This window comes from Monodon monoceros, unplaced genomic scaffold, assembly GCF_005190385.1.
Source record: "Monodon monoceros isolate NGI ecotype Baffin Bay Population unplaced genomic scaffold, NGI_Narwhal_1 Super_Scaffold_18, whole genome shotgun sequence".
Lineage (NCBI taxonomy): Eukaryota > Metazoa > Chordata > Mammalia > Artiodactyla > Monodontidae > Monodon > Monodon monoceros.
In genome coordinates, this window is record NW_021703774.1 from 66,463,413 (window position 1) to 66,487,867 (window position 24,455).

Consider the following 24,455-nt stretch of genomic DNA (forward strand, 5'->3'; position numbering starts at 1 on the left):
TCAGCAGGGTTTGCGGTAAGGCCTAGAGGCCTAGAGCAAGTGGCTGGATTCAAAGTGAGAAGCCACAGTCACCTCGCCGACCCCAGGGCCCCTGCACCCAACTCGCAGGGAAAAGCTGGAAGGTGCAGGGTACCTGTGCCCTCTGCGGAGCTGCCGGGGATTTGGCCAAGACCAGGTGCAGCCCGCCCCCGGATCGGGGTCGGGGCGGAGACAGGGCTGAGGGGGGCGGGCCCGGGTGGGGGTCGGGGCGGAGCCGGGTACCGAAGAGGGGGCGGGGCTAGGGCTGGAGTCCGGGCGGAGCTTGGAGCAGGGGCGGGGGGAGCAGGGGCGGGGGGAGCCGGGGCCGAGGTCCAGGACCCCGTTGGGGCACACCCGGGGACTTGAGCAGGGCCAAGGTCTCGAGGGGTCAGGGCGGAGTTGGGGACTGGAGTGGGGCCGGGGCCGGGGCCGGGGCCGGGAGCCCAGGGCGGGGGCGGGGCCCGGGTAAGGCGGGGCGGGAATGGTCTTCCGAGTTGCCAAGGCGGGAGGGAAAACAGTAGGCGGAGGAGAGGAGGACGGGAGAGGGGAGGAGGGAGGAGGGCAGAGGGAAGAGGGCAGAGGGAAGAGGGCCGTGACTTGGCAGCTCCAGCTTCGCTCAGCTTCGCTCCGCGCACCCACGCCTCGCTGCCCCGCTTCGTGCCCCCCACCCGGGCATGCGCCCCCCGAACCCCCGGCCACCCAGAGCCCGCGCCGACCCCCAGAGCCTTCGCAGAGCCGGCTGCGCAGGATGGGCGCCCTCGGTCCCAAGCCGCCGCCGCTGCTGCTGCTGTTAATCCTGGGTAAGCCCGGCTCTGGCTCCCAGCCCCGCCCGGCAGGTGCCTGCCACCTGGTGACCAGCCCTGCCCTCCTCTCCAGCATTTCGGAGCCCCTCGCACCCCCTTCTCCGTCAGGGGCTCCCCCAGCCTTCCCGGGCCTGGCGCCCAGCTGCTGTCTGTGGCCGCGCTCCGGGCCAGTCTTGGGGCGGGCGGGGGTGGGGTAGCGGTGAAGGCTCCCCAGTTCTAGGCCCCGGGCTGGGGCACAGTGAGGACCCACCGGATGTCGCCCCCAGGAACCGCCAGGCCCCACTTCTCAGCCGGCACACTCAGGTCCTGAGGTCGCTGCGCACAAATGCTGCGACTCCTCTCTGCCTCACTTAGCTTAAGGCCCAGCCTTGCGTGCTCGCCCTGGTGGGCAGTGCCTGTCCATCTTTATAATTGCCCAAGTTGGCTGGAGGCCCAGGGGCCGGTTCTGCCCACAATCTTTGAAGTACGTCTACCCTAACTGCACCCCCCTACCACCCCCCTTCATCATCTGAAGTTGGAGGCAGTTCCATCTCCATTCTGGGCTGGGTCTTTCTCCCACTTTCCCTCTCCCAGATAGCAGCACTTGGCTCTGTAGCCTCCCACTGGTTGTCACACCCCCTTAGTCCCAGCTTCCCTGCCTCAGGAGAAACCAGGCTCCATGGAGACTGATGCTGAGATCTCCAAGCACCCTGTACCTGTTGTGGTGGGTGTTCATGGTGGGATGTTCTGGGCCACCGCTGCATGGATGCATGAGGACCGTGACAGTGAAATGTTTTTGGCGTGAATGGGAGGGCTCCCTGTAGGGATGGTCTGGGGAGGAGTGTGGTATCGAGGCAATGAGACTGCTTGTACAGATGTTCAGGAGACTGAAACCCTTGAAGTAAGAATACAGGGTGGTGAGGGGGTGGCTTTGGTGCCAGGATTTGGAGCTGCCATAGTTAAGGCAGAGGCTGACGTAGCTCCAGCCGCCTGTTTCTAGACCAGAGCTCCATCGTGGTGCCAAGGAGCCTCCCTGTGCTGCATAGGTCCCTGGGCCCTGGGGGACTAGAATGAGTCCTCTCCTTGGGGCCCTGGGTGGGAGGCAGGAGGATATACAGAGGAAGGAGCTGTGAGGCCTGGCTGCCTAGTATTTGGCCCTTTTTCCCCAGTGGGCAGCGTGGAGCAGAGAGGAGCCCAGGGTAAATGTGGTGCAAAGAGACAGAAGAGCTTGCCGAGATGTGAGCGCCCTGGGTGTAGGTGCTTAACTTTCATTTTGAAGATGAGGAAATGAAGTCACTTGCCCCAGAGAACATATCTAGTGAGTGTTGGGGCTTGGATTTGAAACCACTCCCACGTGACTCCAAAGCAGGTCTCTTTGCTCTCCTTTCCCTCTCCGCTAACACAGAGGAGGGGACCTGGCTGGGGAGAGAGCTGCCTGGCAGCTGGTTTCCCAAGGCAGTGGAGGTGACTTTCCCATGGGGATCTCCAAGCATCAGCATTTGTGGAGCCAGGAAGATGGGAGGGGGCCCTCCTGAGCAGAGTCTGCCCAGAGCCCAGGGAAGGTGTCAGCTCGGTGTCTCCGCCATCACTCTGATTATGAAACATCCTCGGGCAGGGCCCTGCTGAGACACAGGCTCACTCACTGTCAGGGTGGAAACTCTTAGCTCTCTTCCAGAAACTGAGGCCTGGGAGTGGAAGGGGCTGGTCCAAGCGGTACAGCTGGGGATGGGGATGGGGCTGGGGCTGGAACTGGAACCCGACCTCCTGATCCCAGCCTGTGCTCTAACCGAGCAACCACAAGTTTTCCCTCTGAGTCAGCCGCAGGAAGAAGGGAAAGGTAAGGGTAGTGCTTCTGGAGGAGCTGGAGGACAGTTTGACTACAGATTAGGTGTTTTCCTCCAGCCGGTTATGCCCCTGGGAGTGACATTCTGGTTGGTGAGGTCAGTGCCCTCAGGCCTCTCCTTGGAGTTCCCCATGCCTCTCTGGCTTTGTCCCTCTGCAGGGGCGTGTGGAAGCTAGCCAAGGATAGTAGGAACTTGGCCAAGACATTATACTTCTTGTACCTTAACTTTCTCATCTGTAAAATGGAGGCAGAGGGCTGACCCAGCCCTTCTTACATTCTGAGGTTCTGTGATCTGGGGCTGTGGAAGGATGGAAGGAGAGAAGGAAGAAGCTGAGCCCTCCAAGGCCACCGGGAGTATCTGCGAGGGCAGGGTAGGGGTGAGGGTGGGGTGAAGAAGAATTTTGGCCTCTTTGAGGAGAGAAAGATGGGAAGGGGCAGCTGGGGGGTTATTGCCGCCCTACTGAAAGGGAGCGGGGATGTAAATAAATGCACACCATATGCAAATGAAGGCTTCTGTTAGGGAGTTGGAGGGGGTGGGGTGAGGGTTGTTTGTCAGCTGGGCCTGCCCAGGAAGATTGGCAGGCACTGGTGGGGGAGGGGAGCTTCTGCCTCCAGAGGCAAAGGGCAGAGGCTGGTTCTTACCCCATGAGCCTCAGCTGCCTCGGCAGCCCTGTGGGGCAGAGAAGCAGTGAGCTCATGGCACAGCTGGAGTGGGGAGGGATTGTGTGGTGAGAACTGACTGGGCCTGTGCTCTGTCCTGCTCCGGCCATTGGCTCCATTGTCTGGAGTCCCCTGGCCCAGGTGACACAGCTGAGCGAACCAGCCCTTCTGATCAAGATTTTGCCAGCTCCCTTCAAACAAAGGACAGGGACATGTGGTCTCAGGATCCCTTAGCTAGAAGGCTCAACTGGCATAAACGTGGGGAGACGGGGTGGAGGGGGAATTAAGGCACAGCCGGAATCGGGAATGGTTAAATCAGGAAGCAGATACACTCCTTTCTGACCTTAGATGCTCTGCTTCTGGCCTGCCAGTAATGGGGTGTTTCTGGGGTCTGAGGCAAACCTGGCTCTATACCACCACCTCCTTGAGACCCAGGTGTCTTACCTCCCAGCTTCCTTTGCCTGTTCTTGGAACAGGGCCCAAGTGTATACCAACTTTCCTCAGGTTTCCTTTCCTTTCACAAGCAGAGGTCAAGAGTGATGCGGGGGTGGGGGTGGGGGGATGCAGTAGGGACCCAGGCATCCCTAACTTCTCCTGTCCTTCCCTATAGGAGTCGGGTGCTGTGCCCGGGAGGTGCTAGTCCCTGAGGGGCCCCTGTATCGCGTGGCTGGCACAGCCATCTCCATCTCCTGCAATGTCACTGGCTACGAGGGCCCTGCCCAGCAGGACTTCGAGTGGTTCCTGTACAGGCCTGAGGCCCCAGAGGCTGCCCTGGGCATTGTCAGTACCAGGGATACCCGATTCTCCTATGCTGTCTTTGGGCCCCGAGTGGCAGCTGGTGAGGTACAGGTGCAGCGTCTGCAGGGTGATGCCGTGGTGCTCAAGATTGCCCGCCTGCAGGCCCAGGATGCTGGCATTTACGAGTGCTACACACCCTCCACTGATGCCCACTACCTGGGCAGCTACAGCGGCAAAGTGGAACTGAGAGGTACTGGGCCCTGGGATGGGGTCAGGGCCGTGCCCTCCCAAAAGGCAGAAAGTCAGGGCCAGCAGGGACCTAAGAGGAACCTGAGGCCCAACGAGGTTAAGTGACTTGCATGAAGTCACCCAACAAGTTAGTGGCTGGCCTGAGACTCTAACCCAGAACTCTGGGTTAACTCCCTTCATTTCAGTCCACTGCTCTGCTCTTATTCTGTCAAGCTACTTCCTGGGAGAGAAGAAGTGTCCTTAAGCTGTCCAGCACCTTTCCATTCCCTGATGGGGTAGAGGAGCCTGATAGGGTGAACAGACTCCATTCCTGGAGATTCCAGGATCCAGATCTGGGGGAGTGGGGGTGGCGGGGGAAATAGAGGCAGGGTAGGAGGAGTGAGACCACATGACATTCTTGCTCTCAAGTTTCTTTGTCTTCTGAGAGGGAAGACAGAGCCACTCTTCTGAGTATTTCAAACAGGGGTCAGTCTCAAACATAAGGGTCAGTAGGCGATGGGCTGGTTCTATGAAATTCAACAAGTGTTGAGTGCCTGTTGTGTGCCCAGTACTGTGCTTGGCACCATTGCGTTACAGAAGAAATAATACAGCATGAAGTCTCTGCCTTCTAGGAGCTCACAGCCTATTTTGGGAAATAGGTTGTAGGTAGGAAACAGTGCCAAGGGTTAGTTACCGTACAGCTCCCAGCCCTCCCTCACTCCAGCTGTTCTCTCCAGTTCTTCCAGATATGCTGCAGGTGTCTGCTGCCCCCCCAGGGCCCCGGGGCCGTCAGGCCCCGACTTCACCCCCTCGCCTGATGGTGCACGAGGGGCAGGAGCTGGCACTGGGCTGCCTGGCACGGACGAGCACGGAGAAGCACACACACCTAGCCGTGTCCTTTGGGCGAGCTGTGCCCGAGGCGCCAGTGGGGCGAGCAACTCTGCAGGAAGTGGTGGGACTCCGGCCTGACACGGCCGTGGAGGCCGGAGCTCCCTATGCTGAGCGGCTGGCGGCAGGGGAGCTGCGGCTGGGCAAGGAGGGGACTGAGCGCTACCGCATGGTGGTGGGGGGCGCCCAGGCGGACGACGCAGGCACCTACCACTGCACTGCCGCTGAGTGGATTCAGGATCCCGATGGCAGCTGGGCCCAGATTGCGGAGAAGAGGGCTGTCCTGGCCCATGTGGACGTGCAGACGCTGTGTGAGTGCCACGCGTCCCATGGTGCCAGCTGGGAGCCTTGGTATCTCAGTAGGCACCATGGGCACTAGATGGCTATCGTCTGACTCCAGGGAGCCCACCTTCCCTAGAGTGAAGTCCCATTAGTATCGCTTCCTGTTAGCACCTGTACCCATGACGGGCTTTCTCTGCTCAGAAACTGGGTGTGGGGATGGGAGGGCGATGGCTGAGGTGTGAGAGCCAGGCCCCTGGGTGGCAAAGACGGGTGGCCTCGAAGTTGCTGCTATCAAGGAAGGACAGGTGCTCTGTGCCCTCTCCTGCCTCCCTGACACCCCTTCCCCTCCTGTGTTTCAGCCAGCCAGCTGGCAGTGACAGTGGGGCCTGGGGAACGTCGGATCGGCCCAGGGGAGCCCTTGGAGCTGCTGTGCAATGTGTCAGGGGCCCTGCCCCCAACAGGCCGTCATGCCGCCTACTCCGTGGGCTGGGAGATGGCACCTGCAGGGGCACCTGGGCCCGGCCGCCTGGTTGCCCAGCTGGACACGGAGGGTGTGGGCAGCCTGGGCCCTGGCTACGAGGGCCGGCACATTGCCATGGAGAAGGTGGCTTCCAGAACCTACCGGCTACGGCTGGAGGCTGCCCGGCCTGGGGATGCGGGCACCTACCGCTGCCTCGCCAAGGCCTATGTCCGAGGGTCTGGGGCCCGGCTTCGGGAAGCCGCCAGTGCCCGCTCCCGGCCCCTCCCCGTGCACGTGCGTGAGGAAGGTGAGAGGGGGCGGGTTGGCCCTGGACAGGATATGGGGTCTGCAGAACCTTTCCCTTCTGTTTCTGTGCCTCTCTCCCTCTCCATCGGCTGCCTCCGTGTCTCAGTCTCACACTCCTCTTCTAAGATTGTGGGAACACCCGGAGTTTCTGGGGTGTTGCTTGGACAGCAGTCCTAACCCCATGCCCCTTTCACCTTCTGACTTTTGTTCTGCAGGTGTGGTGCTGGAGGCTGTGGCCTGGCTAGTGGGAGGCACAGTGTACCGCGGGGAGACGGCCTCCCTGCTCTGCAACATCTCTGTGCAGGGCGGCCCCCCCGGGCTGCGGCTGGCTGCCAGCTGGTGGGTGGAGAGGCTGGAGGACGGGGAGCTGAGCTCTGCCCCTGCCCAGCTGGTGGGTGGCGTGGGCCAGGACGGTGTGGCAGAGCTGGGGGTCCGGCCCGGAGGAGGCCCCGTCAGCGTGGAGCTGGTGGGGCCCCGAAGCCATCGGCTGAGACTGCACGGCTTGGGGCCCGAGGACGAAGGCGTGTACCACTGTGCCCCCAGCGCCTGGGTGCAGCACGCTGACTACAGCTGGTACCAGGCGGGCAGTGCCCGCTCAGGGCCTGTCACGGTCTACCCGTACACACATGGTGAGTGGTGCCCCCCCTTGCTCATGCGCCCCCAGCCCCCCTCACCCCCATGCTCTTGTTCTCCTTTTTGCATCTCATCCTCCTGCTAGTGGTCCCTCTGGTTCCTCTTTCTCTTCCTCTTTGCTTCACACGGAAAGTCTGAAAGTCCGGCTTTCGGCCCTTCAGTGCCCGGCTGCCCCGGTGTCCTGGTGGTAGGGGCTGGCTTGAGCGCAGAGCGGGCAGGGAGCAGGTGGGGGAAAGCTGTGTGGGAACGGGAGGAGGTGGTATGGACAGCCTGACCGAGAAGGTACTGGCACGTGGGTGGAGGGCAGTGACACCCCAGACTGAACACAGCCATCCTCTCTCGCCCAGCCCTGGACACCCTGTTTGTGCCCCTGCTGGTGGGTGCAGGGCTTGCCCTAGCCATCGGAGCCACCATCCTGGGCTCCATCACCTGCTGCTTCATGAAGAGGCTGCGGAAACGGTGATCCCTCACACCCCAGGTGAGGGGCAAGGACCCCCATCCCCATCCCTGTCTTCCCTAGTCCTGAGATGAGCAGCTCCCTCCCTGGTCCCAGCTGGAGAAGGAGAAGCCCCTCTCAGCTCTGCGGGCCAGGGCCAGGAGGAATTCACACTCTCCTTAGCCCCCTCCACGTGCGTTCTCCCGTTCCTGCAGGTGTGACTATCTTCCAGCCCAGCCGCAAGCCCACCTCTGGTGTCTGAATACCCTCTCCCTCTGCCTGCCCTTCCTTTAATTTATTTGACCTACTCCCACCCAGAGTGGGGGACACGGCCCCCATGCCCCACTCCTTCCTTCCCAAGCTCCTCCCTCTGGCCTTCTGTTCATGATCTCATACATAGCCCAACGGGAGGCCGTTCCCTGTCCTAGAATTAGTTTTTCTAAAATGTGAATAAACTTGTTTTATAAAATGCAGGGCTGGCTGTGTCTTCCCCGCTATGAGGCTCTAAGAGGCAGGGGCGCGTGGCAGGTGGGCTACTGGGGGCTGACAGCCTCTTCTGGACGACCCGCACCTCTCTTCCCCCCCAGAAACACCATCTGGCCACCATGGGCCGTGCCACCTACCCCGGGAGGGGAAACCTGGGTCCCATCTGCTGTCTGAGCTGTCAGTGCAGAGCCAGTTCCTGTTGGGATTCCTCCTTGGGGTAGGGAGAGAGAAAGGGGGATGAGTTCCAGTTGAGCACGGCCTCTGCCCCTAGACGTCTCCTAGGTTGCAGGGCAGGGTCTTCCAGGGCCCGGTGCCCTTTTCTGAGTCCCCACGCTATTCTGCAGTCTCATTCTCTCCGTCAGGCTAATCTTGGACCTGACTCCTCCCCCCAGGCCCTGGGGCCTCCGCCTTTCTCCTCCTGATCTCCATTATTCTGCCTGACAGCAGCAGAATGGAAGGCCCAGAACACAGCCACCTAGGCGACGGGGACGCCAGCAGTCAGAGGGGCCCCTGCATACACCCGCCCCACCACCTGCGCGCAAGCCCCCTTGCTTCACCCATCCTCCCGTGCCCCCGGGGCTCCCTGCATTTGTCTCTGCCTAAGGATTCTCGGATCCTAGAATTCTTAGCTGCACCGCACCTCGAGAGGCACGCAGTCTACCTCTTTCAACTCAGTGATTTAAACATTTATTGAGCATTACCAGTTTACCAAGTGTTGTTTTTACAGATAGGGAAACTGAGGCCCAGAGAAGTGATGTGACTTGCCCAGAGTCATAGAACTAATTCGTGACAGTGTCAGGCCTAGAACCCAGGTCCCCAGACTCCTTGCACTGCACACAGTGGGGCCCTGAGTGGTCGCTGAGTGGCAAGGAGAGGGGTGGCGGGGTCTCAATGCCTTCCATCCAGCCTCAGTTCCTCTACGGTGGGTTCACTTGCAATGGGTGAACTACTGCGTGAGTGAGTGTGGACACCCAGAGCCCGCTCCCTCCTGTCTAGACTCCAGATGTTTCAGCAAATTAAACCAGAACTGTTTCTTACCCCATGCCCCAACATTTGTTCTTTGGGAACAGCCAGCACCAGTGTTCAGGGACCTCATCTTTGGGTGATAGTGACCCAAGTCACCATGTGACCTGAGGCAAAGCTGTTCTCTCCGAGCAGACCCAAGCTGGCGTGGGCTCCCTCCGCAGCCCCCTTTCCTGCTTCCAGGAGGCACAGCATCCCCCAGGACCCCAGCTTCCCAGCCTGGAATGCAGCACACTGGGGTGCTTCCCCGCAAGGGGCTCAGACTTTTGTTAAAGAACAGGAATGGGGTACAGCCAGGGCCAAGGGCTGGAGGTCACTGCTGGGCCCGTGTGGTGGGAGGGTGTGTCTGCCTGTGTGTACACGTCTCTCCCAGAGGCAGGTCCCCCTACCTCTGCCCCTTCTCGACTCGCCATTGCTCCTCCTTCACAATCCTGGGGTGGGGGGTGTCCCTGGTGACCGCGATGACACCAGGAAGGGGGTGCACGTGGCATGGGAACACCTCTCCAGGGGCTCCTGCCCCAGCTGGGCAGACAGCAGGTCACAGTCACATCCAGACATTTGGACTCAAGCTTCTCTCTCACATCTTCTCCCACATTTAATCCTGCCTCTTAAGTCCTACGTGGGATTCTCTCCTTTGCCACAGATGCCCTTCCTACTTCAGCTCGCCACCACCTTGGCAGCACTTCCCCTGAAGCCTTCGTGACTGCTCTGTCCCATCTATCTTGCCTACTCATCTTGCCCAAACACCATTTCTAGCTTGTCACAGCCCTATTTCCACTGACGGGTGAGTCCCTAGGCCCAGAGTCAGACAATTCAGCCTTGGTTTCACGGTCTCCTTTCCCCCCACCGCAGTTCTCCATACCCATTATATTTCAGTCTCCTCCCCAAGGACCCTCAGCTACTCCTCAGCTTGATGCCCACCTCCTGACAGGACCCCCAAGTCTGCTTAGGGAAGGGCTTCTCGGAGCGTGGTCCCTGTTCCAGCAGCGTCAGCAGGACCTGGGACTTGTTAGAAATGCAAAGTTTTGGTCTCTACCGCAGACCCATTAAGTCAGAAACTCTGGGAGTGGGACTCAGCCATATGTGTTCCCAAGCCCTCCAAGGGACCCTGATGCCCACCCAAGTTCGTGACTGCTGGCTCAGGTCACTCTCCAGGCCTGACGCAATCCCTAGCTTTCTGATTACCAAGCCCTTCCACCCCGTGCTTGGAGAGATCGCCCAGGTTCTCAGTTTGAAACAGCTGCCACAGGCATATTTCTCTGTTTTCCCCACGTGTACTGTATTCCTAGAATAGGAATCGGGTCTCTGACTGTCCTCCCCACACATGCCTGGGTCAGTGCTCTGGACCCAACGGGCACCCAGTGAACCACGTGAATGACTCCCTCTCACTGTGCCCTAGGACTGATTCTGCTTTCCTGAGGACCCCGTGTCCCAGCTCTAGTGAACTCATGTTTCTCCATCTCTCCCTGGCCCTTCTTCCTCCTCAGAACCTCTCTATCCCCTCCCACCCCTGCAGTGGTACTCACGAGACCTCACTTCACTGTCAGAAAATAGCCATCCCTTGTTCGCCTTTACTAGGCCCTGCCCCAGGGCCCCAGCTCTGGCATCTCCCCCATCGCCGGTTTCCCTGCACACATGGACAAGGTCATTCACACCCTGCTGAGCCGCCCTGCAGCCTTTCACCCTCCCTCTCAGCCTGTCACAGTGGCAGGGGTGGAGCTGGGAGGGCACCCTCCTCATCTCTGCCCGCCTCCGTCCAGCTTTCTCACCTCTGGGTCAGCTTGGGCTACTGTGTCCAGTGAGACAGGTACGCCAGACTCAGGGAAGCTGGCTGAGGAGGTGAGTGGGGACTAAAATCCAGCCCACACTCTGCTCCCCAAGCCATGCACCCTAGGTTGGGGTAGTGTCAGTCTGGAGGAAAAAGCCGCCTTTTTAGAATTTGCACCAAGATGCTCTATGAGCCAGCAGCAGCCCTGAGCACGCCACCTGTCTGTTGGTCTGTTGGCCCATTCACCTATCCTGGCTGTCTCTCTCTGCTTCCACCTTCTCATCCAACCCGCATAGGTCCATCCTTCTGTCCATCCATCCACGCGTGAACAGAAGTGAAGGTCAAACACAGACAGGCTGGCAAGTTTACCCATTCCCCACCCTCCATTCTCCTGAAATCAGGATCTCTCCCATCCATGTTGGATGCCAGACCTGAGATTCTGAGGAGGCTCCCCAGCTTTAGTGCATTCCCAGGGACCTTGCCTGCGCCCTCCTCCACCTTCCATAACCAGCTCCCCAGGTACCTGTGTCTGGCCCTGCCACAGGGATCTGGAGGAAACTGGTCACACCTTGGACTCACTCTCCGGGGGTGGCAGGCAGCCATTCTGCTCTTTGTCAGCCCCAGCCTCTTCGCCCGCCCCCTCCCCCAGCCCCTCCTCCTCCACCTTCTCGTCCAGCCGGCTGGGGATGGACCAGTAGAGATGGGCGTCAAGGCGGGCTGCGGCCTCGGCCAGCTCCCGGGCGCTGCATGAGGGTGTGGGCACCTCAAAGGTCTGGTGGAAGCTGGCATAGTCTACCTCGTAGAAGCCATCCTCCAGGGTCAGCACTGACGTGAAGCGGTGACCCCACAGCACCTCATCCACCAGGTAGGAGCTCCGAGCTTGGCATGTCATTCCTGGGGGTAAGGGCATGGGTCAAGGGGGATCCCGGCCCCAGCCTTCCCTCCCCTGCCTCATTCCACAACCCTATTCCTAGAACCCTTCCCTGGAGCCCTCCTCAAGGACCCCCACCCACCCACTTTGGTCCAGCCCGCTTTCTCTTCCTTCCCAACTCTTGTACTTGTCCAGTTCCCCCTCCTCCTCTCCATTTGCCCCAACTCCTCTTAACCTCCAGCCCACATTCTCCCCTCCTCTCCACTGGAGATGCCAGTCAGAGAAGCTTAACCTTGAAACTGACCTTGGGGATCATCTAGCCCAATTTTCCTCTCCATACAGGGCTCCCCACTGGAGCATTCCCAATAATGGGCAACTAGCTTGCTCTTGATTACATCTCAGGATTGAGAGCTCACCACCTCACAAGGAGCCCACTCCTTTGTGTGACGGCTCTAATATTTGGGTTGTTCTTTATACAGAGCTAAAATCTGCCACCCTTATTTTCACTCTCCTGCTATGTGACACCCCTTCAAGTATCTGAAAGCAGGAGTCTCAGTTTTCATCATGTCTTCTCTCCTTCAGGCTGAACATCCCTGTGTCCCTCCACCATTCCTGATGTGACCTGGCTTCCAAAAATTTTACTTTCTTGACTGCAAACCAGAGTGGCCAAGGAGGATCCTTTAAGCACTCTGAGTGTGATAAATACTCCGACTGTGGCCTGATCCATGCATAAGAGAGGGCTCGCCACCTCTCTCTTCTGGCCATGATGCTTTAGCTAATAGGGCCCAAGATTACATTACATAAACATTTTTGGAAGCTGTATCACATTGCCTGTGGCCAACTAAAACCTCCAATTCTTTTTTCACCAGAGCTCTTCCATGCTGTGCTTACATAAGTGATTTTTTAAAGCCTAAATGTAGAACTTTATATTTATTCGTTTTAAATGTCATCTTGTTGGATTTTGGCTCATTTTACTTGCTTTTCAGAAGCATTTTGGATACTGACTCTCTCACCCAAAATATTACCATCCTTTCCAGCTTTGTCTCTCTAGAAAAATCCAACAAGCTCCCCTCCCTATCTCCTCCACCCCACCCTCCCCATATCTCCTCCACCTCACCCTCCCCTGTCCTCCTTGCTGTGGGCCTGTGTCCTGTTTTCTCTGTGGGGTGGGCACACCCACCGGGGCAAGTGATTTTCCTTCTACCCTGAGATCTCTCATATACCCCTCAGCTCATATGCACCTCCGAACAAGGGAGAACGGAAGAGTGAACATTAGCTAAGCAGAGACTGGCTCTCAACATTGAAAGCCCTGCCCTGAGCAAACTTGGGGACATTCCTTTGTTCCTTTGGTGAAGACTGGCGTAGGAAATGTCCGGTAGAGGAGGGGAAGAAGAGGCAAAAGGGACACTGGGGAGAGGGGCTGCAAGGAAGAAAGGGAAGGGCTGGAGGTACAAAGGGAGAAGAGGGTTGGGCAGGGACTTCTCAGGTACCAGCAAAAATGTGCCAGCCGGTGAGATGAGAGGAAAGGAAGCAGGGTGCATGGGGGAGGGGGAAGGAGTTAGGGGAGTATGGGGGTGGGGAGAAGGAGTGGGGAACACTGAGGCAAAGAGTGGTGAAGTAGAGGCTCAGCCTGAAGGGCCAGGAAAAGGGTTTGATGGCACCAGTCTGGGAGAAGCCAGCAGAGGGCAACACTGGCAACAGTGGCAGGAACTGCGGGGCCCCCTGCTGGGCCTTTGGTTATCCCACTTGCACTTTTCTTCTCCACTTCTGGATCTCAAGTCCCAAAGGACTCATTTCCTGCCCCTGCACTGGTCTTATCCTACCTGCTCCCAAACCTTTCACTGTATAAGCCTGAGTTGGAGGTTCTGACATCAGAGGTACATTGCTAGTTCCTTCTGGAAAGGGGCTTGAAATGTGCAGATCATCTATCCTTTGTCAGTGGAAACCGACGTGGGGAAACTGAGGCAGAAGTGAGCCCAGCTATCAACCTCTCCCTAAGGTCCAGCCTAGGAATAACTCAGGCCATGGAAAACCTGCACCATCACATTCCAGGGGCCTGGACCTCTCAGTACTGAGAAAAACCCGGAACCTATCCCTTCCTTCCTACTCTGCACCCTAAATGCTGAAGCCAGACTGCCTGGGTCCAATCCAGACGTGGCCACTTATTTAGCCTATGACTGTGGACAACTTAACCTTTCACTGGGGCAATTTCCTCCCTGAAAAATGAGCACAGTAACAAGAAATTACCTTCATGGGGCTCCGATTAAATAAACCAGGAGGTGTAAAGTGCTTTGGAACCGTGCAGGGCACAGAGTAAGCACTGGGTGTTGTCTATTATCATTACTGTCTCCTATTCCCAGTGACACAGACCTCTCAGCCCAGGGCCCCAGGCCAGGGCCACTTTGGAGGATTCCTCCCAGCTTTCTCTCGCCTCTCTGGGTGGGTGGGTGGGTGGGGTCACTCTTTTCATACACCCCTCCCAACCCATCTCATCTCAGCTCTCATCCTCCACCAGCCTCTCCATCCACCCCCACCCCACCCCCCACCCCGCTTCCTCCGCCCTGGCCCCTCTGGGTCCAATTCCCCGCCCACCCGCTCCCCTCCTCTCCCTGCACTTCCTCCTCTCCCTTCTCCTTCAGCCCGCCCGCACCCGTGGCTTCCACCATGCCCTCGAGGATGACGACGATCTCGAAGTCGTCCCTCTCGAGGGCGCGGCGCGACGCCTCCCAGAAGGGGCTGGCGGCGTCGATCTCGTGGCTGATGACGAGCGGTGAGACGAGGAAGAGGCGGTCGTCGCCCGTGTCAAAGCCCACGCTGAGGTCGGTCTGGTGCAGCGGGATGAACTCGCCCTCGAGCGTCTGGCGCGAGCGGATGAGCTTGGCGCGGATGGAAGCCTCGACTATGTGCGACGAGCGCAGGTCGCCCACGCGGAACATGAGGCAGAGGCGCCCGTCGCGCAGCGACACCACGGCGTGCGAGGAGAAGACGAGCGTGGCGGCGCGCTTGTTGGGCTGCGAGATCTTGACGAACATGCAGCCCACCATGAAGGCGTTCACCATGGAGCCCAGGATGGCCTGCAGCAGCAGCAGCACGATGCCCTCGGGGCACTGGTCGGTGATGACGCGGTGCCCGTAGCCGATGGTGGTCTCCGTCTCGATGGAGAAGAGGAAGGCGGCCACGAAACCGTTGAGGTTGTTGACGCACGGCGTCCACGCCGTGTCCTCCAGGTGCTCCAGGTCGCCGCGGCCGTAGGCGATCAGCCACCAGATGGCGCCAAAGAAGAGCCAGGTGAGCGCGTAGGCCAGCACGAAGAAGAGCAGGCTCAGGCGCCACTGCAGGTCCACGAGCGTGGTGAACAGGTCGGTCAGGTAGCGGTACGTCTCGCGCACGTTGCCCTGCTGCACGTTGCAGCGGCCGTCCTTCTCCACGTAGCGCTGGCGGCCGCGGCGCCGCGGCTGCTCCTCAGGCCCCGGCGAGAAGGCGGCGTTCTCCTGCGCCATGGCCGTGGCCGCGGCGGGGAGGTCACGGCCCGGGCGGCGGCGCGGGGCCTGGAGGGGCTGAGAGGTGGGCCAGATTAGCCGAGCCGCGGGAGAGGCCGAGACGTCCGGGCCTGCGCCCAGGGGCCGGGTGGCCCAGAGCGAGTCCCTTGCTGTGTCAGCCTCAGCTTTCCGCATCGGTAGAATGGGAGCAATACACACAACCCTAGCCGTCCCCACCCCCAGCTCACAACACCGTGAAGATCAAATGGGATAGTGTGTATGAACTGGATCGCACTCTGCACGACTGAGTGTTTTCAGGGAAACGGGGTACCAGAGGTCTTGGTCCCACTGCTCTAACTGGGCTGCACAGCACCTCACGGCCACCCCCAGGCGAGAGGCCCAGGCAAGGAGGGAGCTTCCGGAAACGCTTAGGCTGTGGGTTCCTTCGAGGCAGGTGCTTAATCTTCCTCTCCTGTGCAGAGCCCTCCCTGCCCGAAGGCCACCCCCGCCCCACTCCGCCCTGGCTGATATCAGGCAGTCCCCTAATCCCTGTCTCCGCAATTCAACCTGCTGTCTAACCAGGCTCTTTGGAAGTTCACCTGGAGACTGACACAGAAAGTCTTTCCCATTCCTCCCTCCTTGGACCTCGCTTACTCTACCCCCTCCCACATCTTCTTCCTCTCAACAAGCTTACGAAGGAGAAATGGAAGTGGTGGAAAACGAGTGAAAAATCTCCAGTGGGCAAGGGTTGAACATTCCCACCTTGGGAAATTCCTACTGGAAATCCTCCCTGAGGACTGACCATGATCATTGCGGCTGTAGCGTCAGCCCCATTTCCCCTAGGTTATTTCCACAGTGGAGACAGCCTGCAAATGGGCAGGAGGACGGGAGAATATGAGATCAACACGGACAGCCGGGGTAAAGGAAGCACAAAGTTCAAGGTAGGCTTGCAGCCCTCTAGTATCCTATTCTTCATGAGCCATTAAATCAGATAAGTGATTTAAGCACACACCTTTACCTCCTTCCTCCCTTCAGTTCACCCCTCCCTCCCCAGCCTCCCACCTCCCTTGACTATCCTTAAACAGCCCCCCTCCATACGCCGCAAAGCTCACATTCCAAGGGAAGCCTACCTGATTTTGCTTTAAGTTCTTCCCCGTGAGGAGCTCTCTGAGCTGCAGGCTGCCCTGAGAGAGAGAGACCCAGAGCCCTTCCCTAGGCACCCAGGGGCCCCTAGGAGGTATGGCTCGTACGAGGAAAGGTTAAGAATTCAGGACTTTTTTCAACTTTCCCTTCTTCTTGGGAATCATCCTCTTTCCCCACTCCAAGGAAACCTGGGCTGGCTCGAGTGGGGTGATGGAGGGGAAGAGTGTGACATAAGGACCACAGATGGCCTGGACGTTTGACCAGGTCCTGGGGAGAAACTGCCTGGGTATGTAACTCCAAACCCAGCACTCTCGAATTTAAATTCTGGAGTGAGGTGTTCTGCAGCCAGACCTTTGGAGGCTCTGTGTGTGTGTGTGTGTGTGTGTGTGTGTGCTGGGGTAGAGGGCAGGAGGAAAAAACAAAATGAGATGGCTTGGAGCTTAGGGGCATCCCTTACGTTTCCAGGAGGAATCAGGGGACACAGGATCCAGGAACCCCAATGCAATGGCAGATTAGGGTCTTCCCCTCCCCCAACCATGAGCTTGCTTTTTCTCTTCCTGCAGCCCACGATGTCCTCGATTGGCTTAGAGATCACAGGTCATTCAGAGAAGTACCTGGGCCCACTTATTCCAGCTTCTGCCAAGGTGGGCTTTCGGATGTTCTCTCAGGGTCTTAGGTAATCTGACCCCCAATCTGCCTGCTGAGGCAGATTTCTCTGCCCAGGTGTGGGGAAGAAACGCCAGAGTCTGATGGCCCCCAGAACTCTCTCACCCGCCATTGCCCTGGGAATCTAGGTGAGCCTCACTTTGATTGTGTTTTATCTCCTGTCTTCGGGCTGCACTTTCTCAATGGGTAAGGAAAGGTGTGAAATTGTTGCCTCTACCTCAAGAGCAAAGACTCGATTTCTACACCTTCCCTCCAAAGAGTCCTGTTCCTCCAGCCTATTCCTCCTTATTTCATGTGCATGCTGTGTCCCCTTTCCAGAAGACCCCAGTGCTGCATTTTCTTGGATCTCCCTTTCTCTGGCTAGAGAGTGCTGGCCAGCAAGGGGGCTTATTTTTTGGAAGGGGATCAGGCGAAAACTCCCTCAGGAACCAGCTCTTCCCAAACCCCCACTTGCCTTGGAAATAGGGGCCCAAACCCAAGTCCCCTGGAACTCAACTCACAGCGTGTGGAGAGGAGAGTAGCCGGCAGCAGAGACCCCTGGGGGTGTAGCGTCCATGCCCCTGACACCGCCTCCCCCCCCACCCCAGCCCCCTTGGAGGGTGGGAGCCGCAGGCACCGCTGTTTCTCCTAAATGTAGCGGCAGCTCTGACTAGGACTTGCTATCTGTGTCATCCGCACTTCCCAGGCTCCCCTGCTCCTCTCCTGTTTCCACAGCAACCAGTCTGGCGACAGCTCTAGAGCATCCCCCTCCCCTCCCCAGTCCTGGGTACCACTAGAGGCTGATCCATACGCCATAGCTATTTTTAGCCAAAGTTCCTCCTCCTGGACAACTCAGAGCTCGCCTCCTCACCCCCTCAGGAAAACAAAACAAAACAAAAAAGAAAAGCTAGCATGCTGACTCTTTCCCAAGAAGCTCCTTGCTCTGGGAAAATACAGGCCTTGATGTGTTTGGGAATAAGGCATTTGGTTTCCTAGGGATTCACCTCCAGCCGGGCTTCTGGGTGCATGTGCTGCTCTCGGGTCAGGCCTGCCATCACAGTCTCCGTTTTTGGAGAGGTCACCCTGATCCAGAAGAAGGTAGCTAGAGGGAAAAGAGATCCACCCAAGGAAGGGAGGTAGGGTCAGAGGTTCTAATCTTTGTCACTGATTTGCGATGTGACCCATAGGAATCACTTCCCTTCCCTCAGCCACAGTCGCTCCATCTTTCACAAGACGTGGATATGTGCAAATAGCCCTTTCTGCCTACTTTACAGGGTGTGCAGATCGAATGAGGGAATATAAATAGAAGGGCTTTGAGGAGTAGTTTCTTAACAGCAAAAGGTCTAGAAACAACCCAAATGTCCAACAGAGAGAAAAGGCTAGTTTAGGGCTTACTAACTCTTCATTCAACAAATTTTTGTGGAGCCCACGTGCCAGGTAATGTGCTAGGTGGGGCTGGTTACAGAAGTGGATAAGTCCCTGGCCACCAGGAGCTCATGGTCCAGTGGGGGAGAAAGATCCATAAGCACAGAATACTAACACTACTCCTGAGAATTGATTGAGCATCAGCTCTGAGCTAGACACGCACCTTATTCAACAACCCTGGGCGATACCCTATGAGACAGGTATTATTTTCTCTATTTATAGATGAGAAAATTAAAACTGAAAAAGGTTAAGTGATTTACCAAATGTCACAGAGTTGGATATCGGCAGAGAAGTAGTCACACTCATACACCTGTGTCACACCCCCACGCTCCGCTCCCTTGGTAATGCAATATTTGTGGCAAAGCAATATAATCAGTTACTATGTTCATATATGTAAATGTGCATGCAGGTACACTGTTACATAAAAACCAGGACATGAAAGTATTCTTTTTTATTTTTGCCCGCAGCACCACACGTCTTGCAGGATCCCAGTTCCCCAAACCTGTGCCCCCTGCAGTGGAAGCGTGGAGTCCTAACCACTGGACCGCCAGGGAATTCCCCAAAGTATTCTTATAAACTGATCATAACTGTATAGAAATAGCTTTAGGAATACTGATAAAAATCAGGAAAAAAAAATTGGAGAAATGGAAATACTTCAATGTTTATTTTCCCCAGGGAAGTAATTAAAAGCAGAGAGTGGTAGACGAATGCCAGGTGTTGCTAGTATCAGCATTATTATACCCAAGATATTGATCAGTTCTCCAGCTGCCTTAAAGTTGGAACAGGAAGATGTGAGCTAGAGAAGCAGGACGATATAGAAATGGATACCAGCAGGTAAAAAGTTCCTGGAATGGCCTGGCAAGGTGGAAAAGGTGGTGTTGAGTAATATAGTCTCAGGAGGCAGTGTCCTGGATTCAACCCCCAACTCTGTCCCCTATTGGCTGGGTGACTTTGAGCAAGTTACTTAACCTCTCTGACCAGTTTCTTCATCTAAGAACTGAGAACAGCTGTATTATCCATCTCTGGGGGATTGTCATGAGGATTATATGAGGCAGTGGTGGCACATTGTAAGTACTCAGTAGATGCTAGCTATGGTCTTCCTTCTTCTCTTCCTCATGGTCTTCATCCCAGGCATCTCCTGAAATCTCCACCTACCCTGTGCCGCCTTCTTCTGTGCTGGTGCCACCCAGCGAGACCTGCAGGGGGCACTCCTGGTACACCGCCCTCCTCTCCCAGCCCTCTCGCCTGTGTTTCTTGTTCCAAGTGGAAATATCGAGTTTTCAGCCCGAGATTGGCATCAGGAGGGCTGTTAAAGCCCCAGTCAACATCCCCGTCTCCTGGGCCTGGCCCTGTCACCTGAGCCTTGGGACTGCTAGCCTGCCCTTCTCTGTCCTGCCAAGCAGCTGCTCACGTTGGTTCCACTGTGCCAGGAGCTCAGAGAGAAGAAACCAAACTCCTGGGCAAGAACGTATTTGCATAGAACTGGCCCCATTTCCTGGAGGGGGAAATCACAGGGCTGGCAGCGTCCCCCGGAAGATGTATCAGCCAGCCCCCTGCCTCAGTGCAGGCTGCCTTGAGCGCGGCCTTCCTGACAAAGGGGAACACCACCCCCTCCGCTGCTTTATGGATCTGGCAGGTCCTGGACTTTGCCTGGTATCTAACCTCAATTCTTTGTTTATCATTGAACTTGAACAGAGTGAGGGAAAAAAAATGTTTTCTTAGGTACCAGGATACAGAAAAATAAGCAGGATCCTAGCTTTCAGGTATTATGAAGTAAAGAAAGCAACTTTACGAGGAGTCAATGACATATGTCGGTACAGTTGTGACGATGGGAGATTGGGTTTGGAACTGGAGAATGCTGAGGGCAGGAGGGGCACAGCTGGGGCCACATTGCTGGTTTATAAAGAACCTTGGTACAAGGTAGAAAAAAGGAACCCCCTCTGGGCATATGCACTCCTTATGGCATGTAGCAAGTGGTACTTCGGCATAAAAAAAAAATTAAAAGGGGAATCCCTCCAGTAGACACGGCTCCAAGCCATGATGCAAGGAATGGCAAACTGAACGTGGTTCAGTCCTCAGTTTGCCCCCTCAGTGGGTGCCTTAATGCAGTGCACAAACTGTACAACTGTATGTGGCAGCCTTGGGATCAACCAATCTGGGAAGATTTCCTTGAGCAGTATCATGAGACTTCTTAGGTGAAAGGTTGGAGGTGGGAGAGGAAGCATGATGGGGAATACAGGAGATGGCTGAGGATATGAACTTAATGGAGCAGGGCGGCCAATCAGATAGATTATAACAATTTCTATAAATTCAAGGGAGATGGGGCCCTAGAAAACTCAGAGCAGAGGGAGCATAGGTTTGCAGGAGTGAAATGTGGCTGGATATTAGAGTGAAATTGGGAGAAGCAGAGCACAGATCCAGGACACACGGAGCCCCACTGGGTTTCTGAGGCTGAGGGCTTTGCTGGTCTTCTGGCTGAGTTCAGGAGAGCAAAAGGATCAGAACCTTCTCATACACAGGTCTATCTTGCTTTATAGGACTGGAGGAAGTAGACCAGGATTTAAAAGTCATAGACGTTAGAGGTAGTCCAGAATTAATCCTCACTTTACAGGTAAGGGATGGGTCCCAGGCAATTTACAGACAAGGATGGGTCCCAAGTAATTTACAGGTAAGGGATGGGCCCCAAGAGCATAGACAGAACTAAGACCCAGGCCTCCTGGCTCCTGGTCCCTGGTTGTTTCTTTATTCCCTGTTGCCTCCCTCCTACCACAGTATATTGGGTGTTTTAATAGAATTTCTGTCCATTGGACCCAATTAGAAAGGTACTAGAGAAACCACCTAGTTAAAGAAATTCTGGATAGAACCCTTTGGTAATGTGATTAAGCATCCCCTAACTTATGTCTTATAAATGCGAGTTCTTGTAAATTGCATTTACTGAAAGGAGGTGGTATACCTAAATAATGATCCATTCATGACTTGGTAGGGGGGTGTAGCTCAGTCCCTCTCTTGGATTTCTCCTCTGTGGTCAGGATTATCCAGCTATTAGGTGCCCTACTACTAATGGAAATTGTTCAGCCTTGTGGGGCCCGAACACTAAAATGCCCCTTGGAATCCTGTGGGGGGCGTTGTCAGTATCTCTATTTCCAGCCGATCCCTCTGACTGTGAAATGTTGCCTATTCTGAGCCTCCTCATGCCTCCTGACCCAAAGCTTCCCTCATCCCTTCCGTCCGCACTGGCTTTTCCCAGCAGAAGCCCCTCATACTGCTGCCCACTTGTGGATTCTCCTTCTCAAACAAGTTACTCACCCCTTACTGTCCTCTGTGCTCTGAAGGAGCCCCTGCCCTATTACAAATGAGGTAAAAGAAGAGATGAGGCCAAAGTTGGGAGGAGGGAGTTAGAAAGGAGCAACTGAGAATAAGAAAGACAGAACTTGCTAAAGTGAGGAAACAGAGGGGTGTCCTTAAAAAGAGATGGTTCCCCTAACTGCCATTTTGTGTGGGAACACTGGACATCGCAACCCTGGCAAATTTTTCATACCGATGTGTGCTCATATGGACAAGTTTATGTTTCAACTATGCAAAATCACTCTAGTATTACCTCGAGACAAGCTTTGGAGTTCAACGTGCGTGGATTCAAATTCCAAATCGAACACTTTCTAGCTATGTTACCATAGGCGAGCTGCTGAAACTCTCTGAACCACAGTTTCTCCATCTCAAGTAATATGTATATCTTGCGTAGTAAACACAAATATGAATGCCCTATGCCGTTTATTATTGATTTCCTATTGGGCTCCTATTACTGTTCTAGGACTTCTTTCTTTTGTAAAAAGACTTCAAAATTAAAAACTGACATTTGATACGTACAAAGGAATGTATACATGATGGATATCTGTGTATATGCTATAAAACGTAATTTAAGAACAAAAGCTCGATTTAAATCACTCTTGTAAAATTAGAAACTTACAGTGCCGTTCAAGCTATCTGTGTCTTTTTCCACAACCTCTGCACACCTGCTGTTATGGAACTTCTAAATGCTTTCTAATTGCTCAGTCCCACCGCCACCCTGAGTTCCAGTAAATGGCTTTTTTGAACTACAGAAGAGTGAAAACCATTTGGAAGGAACTTCTGCAGAGACTCCTTCACCACCAGGTATCTCTTTCTGCTCCTGCCCTTTGATTCTTTCTTCCCTCCTCTCTCAGAGGAGTACTCCAAATGTCGAGCTGAGGAGTTTGGACTGCGACCTGCAAGCAAGGGCCACCAGTTTGGGGTTTTGATCCAAGGGCACAGGGACTGACATTGTGAATACAGGTTACCTCTTCCTTTGAGACTAGAGAGAAGGGTGAAGGGTGGGTCAAGGTCCTGGGCTGCTAGTGACCTTCCTGATCCTGACAGTAGCCGTGAAATGAGAAAGGATATCCTAGAGACATAGAACAAAGGGAGACTTGACAGAATTTGGTGGTTTTGTTGACATGTCAATGGATGGAACATAGGGTAAGGGTGAAGAGTGAAGATGATTTTTAGCTTTTTAATCTGATCAACTGGGAGGAACACAGAAGTAAGGAAGGAAGTCATGAGAACTCCCAGCCTTGAGGAGGAAGAGGATGAGTTCAGTTTGGAGCCTGTCCAGGTGGGAGTGGAAATCCCCTGCCAGCCACTGGAGCTGTGGAGGTAATGCTCTAAAGAGAGCCTAAGGCTAAAGGTAGAGATTTGGGTATAACTCAGGAACGATAGTTGGAGCCATGTAAGTGACGAAGGGTCCAGGAGCAGGACATGGAAAGAGAACGTAAGACTGAACCTTGGGTATTGGAGGAGGAAACAGCTGTAGGTTGGGGTGCGTAGGGGCAGTGGAAGAAGATGAGGCTGGAATGGCACCAGGTCCAGGTCATAAGAGGCCTTCTGTTCCATGGTTAGGAATTTGGACTTTACTTATAGACAATGGGCAGTCTATGGAAAGCTTAAATCGGGAAGTGACACCGTCAGATTGGTGTTTCAGAGAGATTGGTGTTTCTTCTTAAATGAAGGATTTCATGATCTGACAGATCATTAGAGTGGAGAGAGACTAGAGGTACGCATTAGAAGGCTGCTGGTGAGAGGTGATGGGGTCCTGGACCACTGGCATGATGATGAGATGGAGAGGAAGGGAGTGGGATTTATGTGATTTAGAAAGTAGATGCATTGATTAGATAAGGGAGATGGGGTGAGGAAGAACGAAGTCTAGGATTGCTGCCATGTTTCCTCTTGAGTCAAACCATTTTGTTCACCTGCAGACTAGTGATCCTAAAATTCTGCTCTACCTTTGTCTCCCCTCTGCTCCAGAAAACTTCATTTACTCTCCATTGCCTTCAGAGCTGACCATGAATGGGCACAGCTCTATATTTACTAGAGGTCTTCCCCCACCACAAACGCTACGCTTACCTTCAGCCCAGTGGCCCCCCACCCCCGCCATGGGGGCTATTTGAAATGGACATAGAGCCGTCATAGGGCGTCTAGAGGCTGAACTGAACTAAAATGTCAAGTGCCTTTCCTCTTTTTCCCCCCACTGTGTATATCAACTCAATATGGTAATACTGGCTACTGATTAGCATTTAAATATCTACGACGAGCAAAAATGGGGAAATAAATGTTTTCTTCCTTAATACATGCCAAGAGTGGGAGATTGTGGATAAAAACCTCTCAAAACATGGATTCAGATAGTGAAAGAAGTCCTTCGTGATGAAAAGGTTGAGAACCACCACTCCGTATTCTGGTCCAGTGGACCACTTTGCTGCTGTTTCCCAAGCAGACTTGTATTTTTCCTGTCCTCCCAGGACTTTGTGAATGCAGTTACCTCTGCCTTAAATGCCCTCCCCGCCATCTCCCCGTACCTGAATCCTCTGCATTCTTTAGGGGCCTTATCGGATGGATGTCACGTCTGTCCTCCCACATCTGCAGGACCCCCTAAGTAGAGTGATCTTTCCCTTTCTGCTGCCTCCAGCACCTCCTGGGCACTTGGGCTGCGTGTTCTGCCCTCTCTCAGACCAAGCCACTGCAAGTGGGAATGATGTCTGCGCATTTCGCATCCAGGACCTCACCCTGCACTTAGAAAATGGCAAACAGCATGGAAATGGTGCTGAAGGATATAACCCCGTAGTCCCGAGCCCGCCCCTTCGGCGCTGCCTGTCGGGCCACTGGGCCGGTCCTGAATTCATTTCCACCTCATTAACTCGGCCCCAGGTCCGCCCCCGCCTGCTCCCGCTCTCGTTCTCCATCCCTGACACGACAGCCTCCTTTTTCTTCCTTCTCTCTTCCCCTGTCATCTTGCCAGCTCGGCTTCTATCGCTTCGCCTATCGTCTCTCTATTT

General features: G+C 55.4%; 2 protein-coding genes across 10 annotated transcripts; one reads left to right on the forward strand and one right to left on the reverse strand.

The window, feature by feature from the left end:
* Positions 1-580: 580 nt before the first annotated feature.
* IGSF8 (immunoglobulin superfamily member 8) lies at positions 581-7,766 on the forward strand. Of its 8 annotated transcripts, none has more exons than XM_029230463.1 (8): positions 581-1,524; positions 1,970-2,637; positions 3,914-4,291; positions 5,007-5,468; positions 5,799-6,206; positions 6,421-6,834; positions 7,186-7,316; positions 7,490-7,766. In XM_029230463.1, exons 2-7 carry the CDS (start codon positions 2,526-2,528, stop codon positions 7,299-7,301), a joined length of 1,890 nt encoding a protein of 629 aa, XP_029086296.1. In that variant the 5' UTR covers positions 581-1,524; positions 1,970-2,525; the 3' UTR covers positions 7,302-7,316; positions 7,490-7,766. The 8 variants fall into 8 exon arrangements, with proteins under 8 accessions (XP_029086296.1, XP_029086301.1, XP_029086295.1 ...); XM_029230468.1 differs by having other exon boundaries at positions 581-818; positions 1,970-2,118; positions 7,490-7,765; XM_029230462.1 differs by having other exon boundaries at positions 581-2,637.
* A 529-nt stretch (positions 7,767-8,295) lies between these two features.
* On the reverse strand, positions 8,296-24,195 carry KCNJ9 (potassium voltage-gated channel subfamily J member 9). 2 transcript variants are annotated; one of them, XM_029230572.1, is made up of 3 exons: positions 23,979-24,195; positions 14,073-14,979; positions 8,296-11,445 (listed from the first exon to the last, which is right to left on the reverse strand). In XM_029230572.1, the coding sequence occupies exons 1-3, from the start codon at positions 23,991-23,993 to the stop codon at positions 11,114-11,116; spliced, it is 1,254 nt and encodes a 417-aa protein (XP_029086405.1). In that variant the 5' UTR covers positions 23,994-24,195; the 3' UTR covers positions 8,296-11,113. The 2 variants fall into 2 exon arrangements, with proteins under 2 accessions (XP_029086405.1, XP_029086404.1); XM_029230571.1 differs by lacking the exon at positions 23,979-24,195 and having other exon boundaries at positions 14,073-15,900.
* Positions 24,196-24,455: the final 260 nt, after the last annotated feature.

Bases quoted from the DNA above. Each gene is read 5' to 3' on its own strand.
- IGSF8 (XM_029230462.1), top strand. From the start codon at position 2,526: ATGGGGATGGGGCTGGGGCTGGAACTGGAACCCGACCTCCTGATCCCA. The intron at 2,638-3,913 runs GTAAGGGTAGTG...CCTTCCCTATAG, and splicing joins GCCGCAGGAAGAAGGGAAAG to GAGTCGGGTGCTGTGCCCGG. The intron at 5,469-5,798 runs GTGAGTGCCACG...CCTGTGTTTCAG, and splicing joins TGTGGACGTGCAGACGCTGT to CCAGCCAGCTGGCAGTGACA.
- KCNJ9 (XM_029230571.1), bottom strand. From the start codon at position 15,096: ATGCGGAAAGCTGAGGCTGACACAGCAAGGGACTCGCTCTGGGCCACC. The intron at 11,446-14,072 runs GTGCGGGCGGGC...CCTTACCCCCAG, and splicing joins GGGCATGGTGGAAGCCACGG to GAATGACATGCCAAGCTCGG.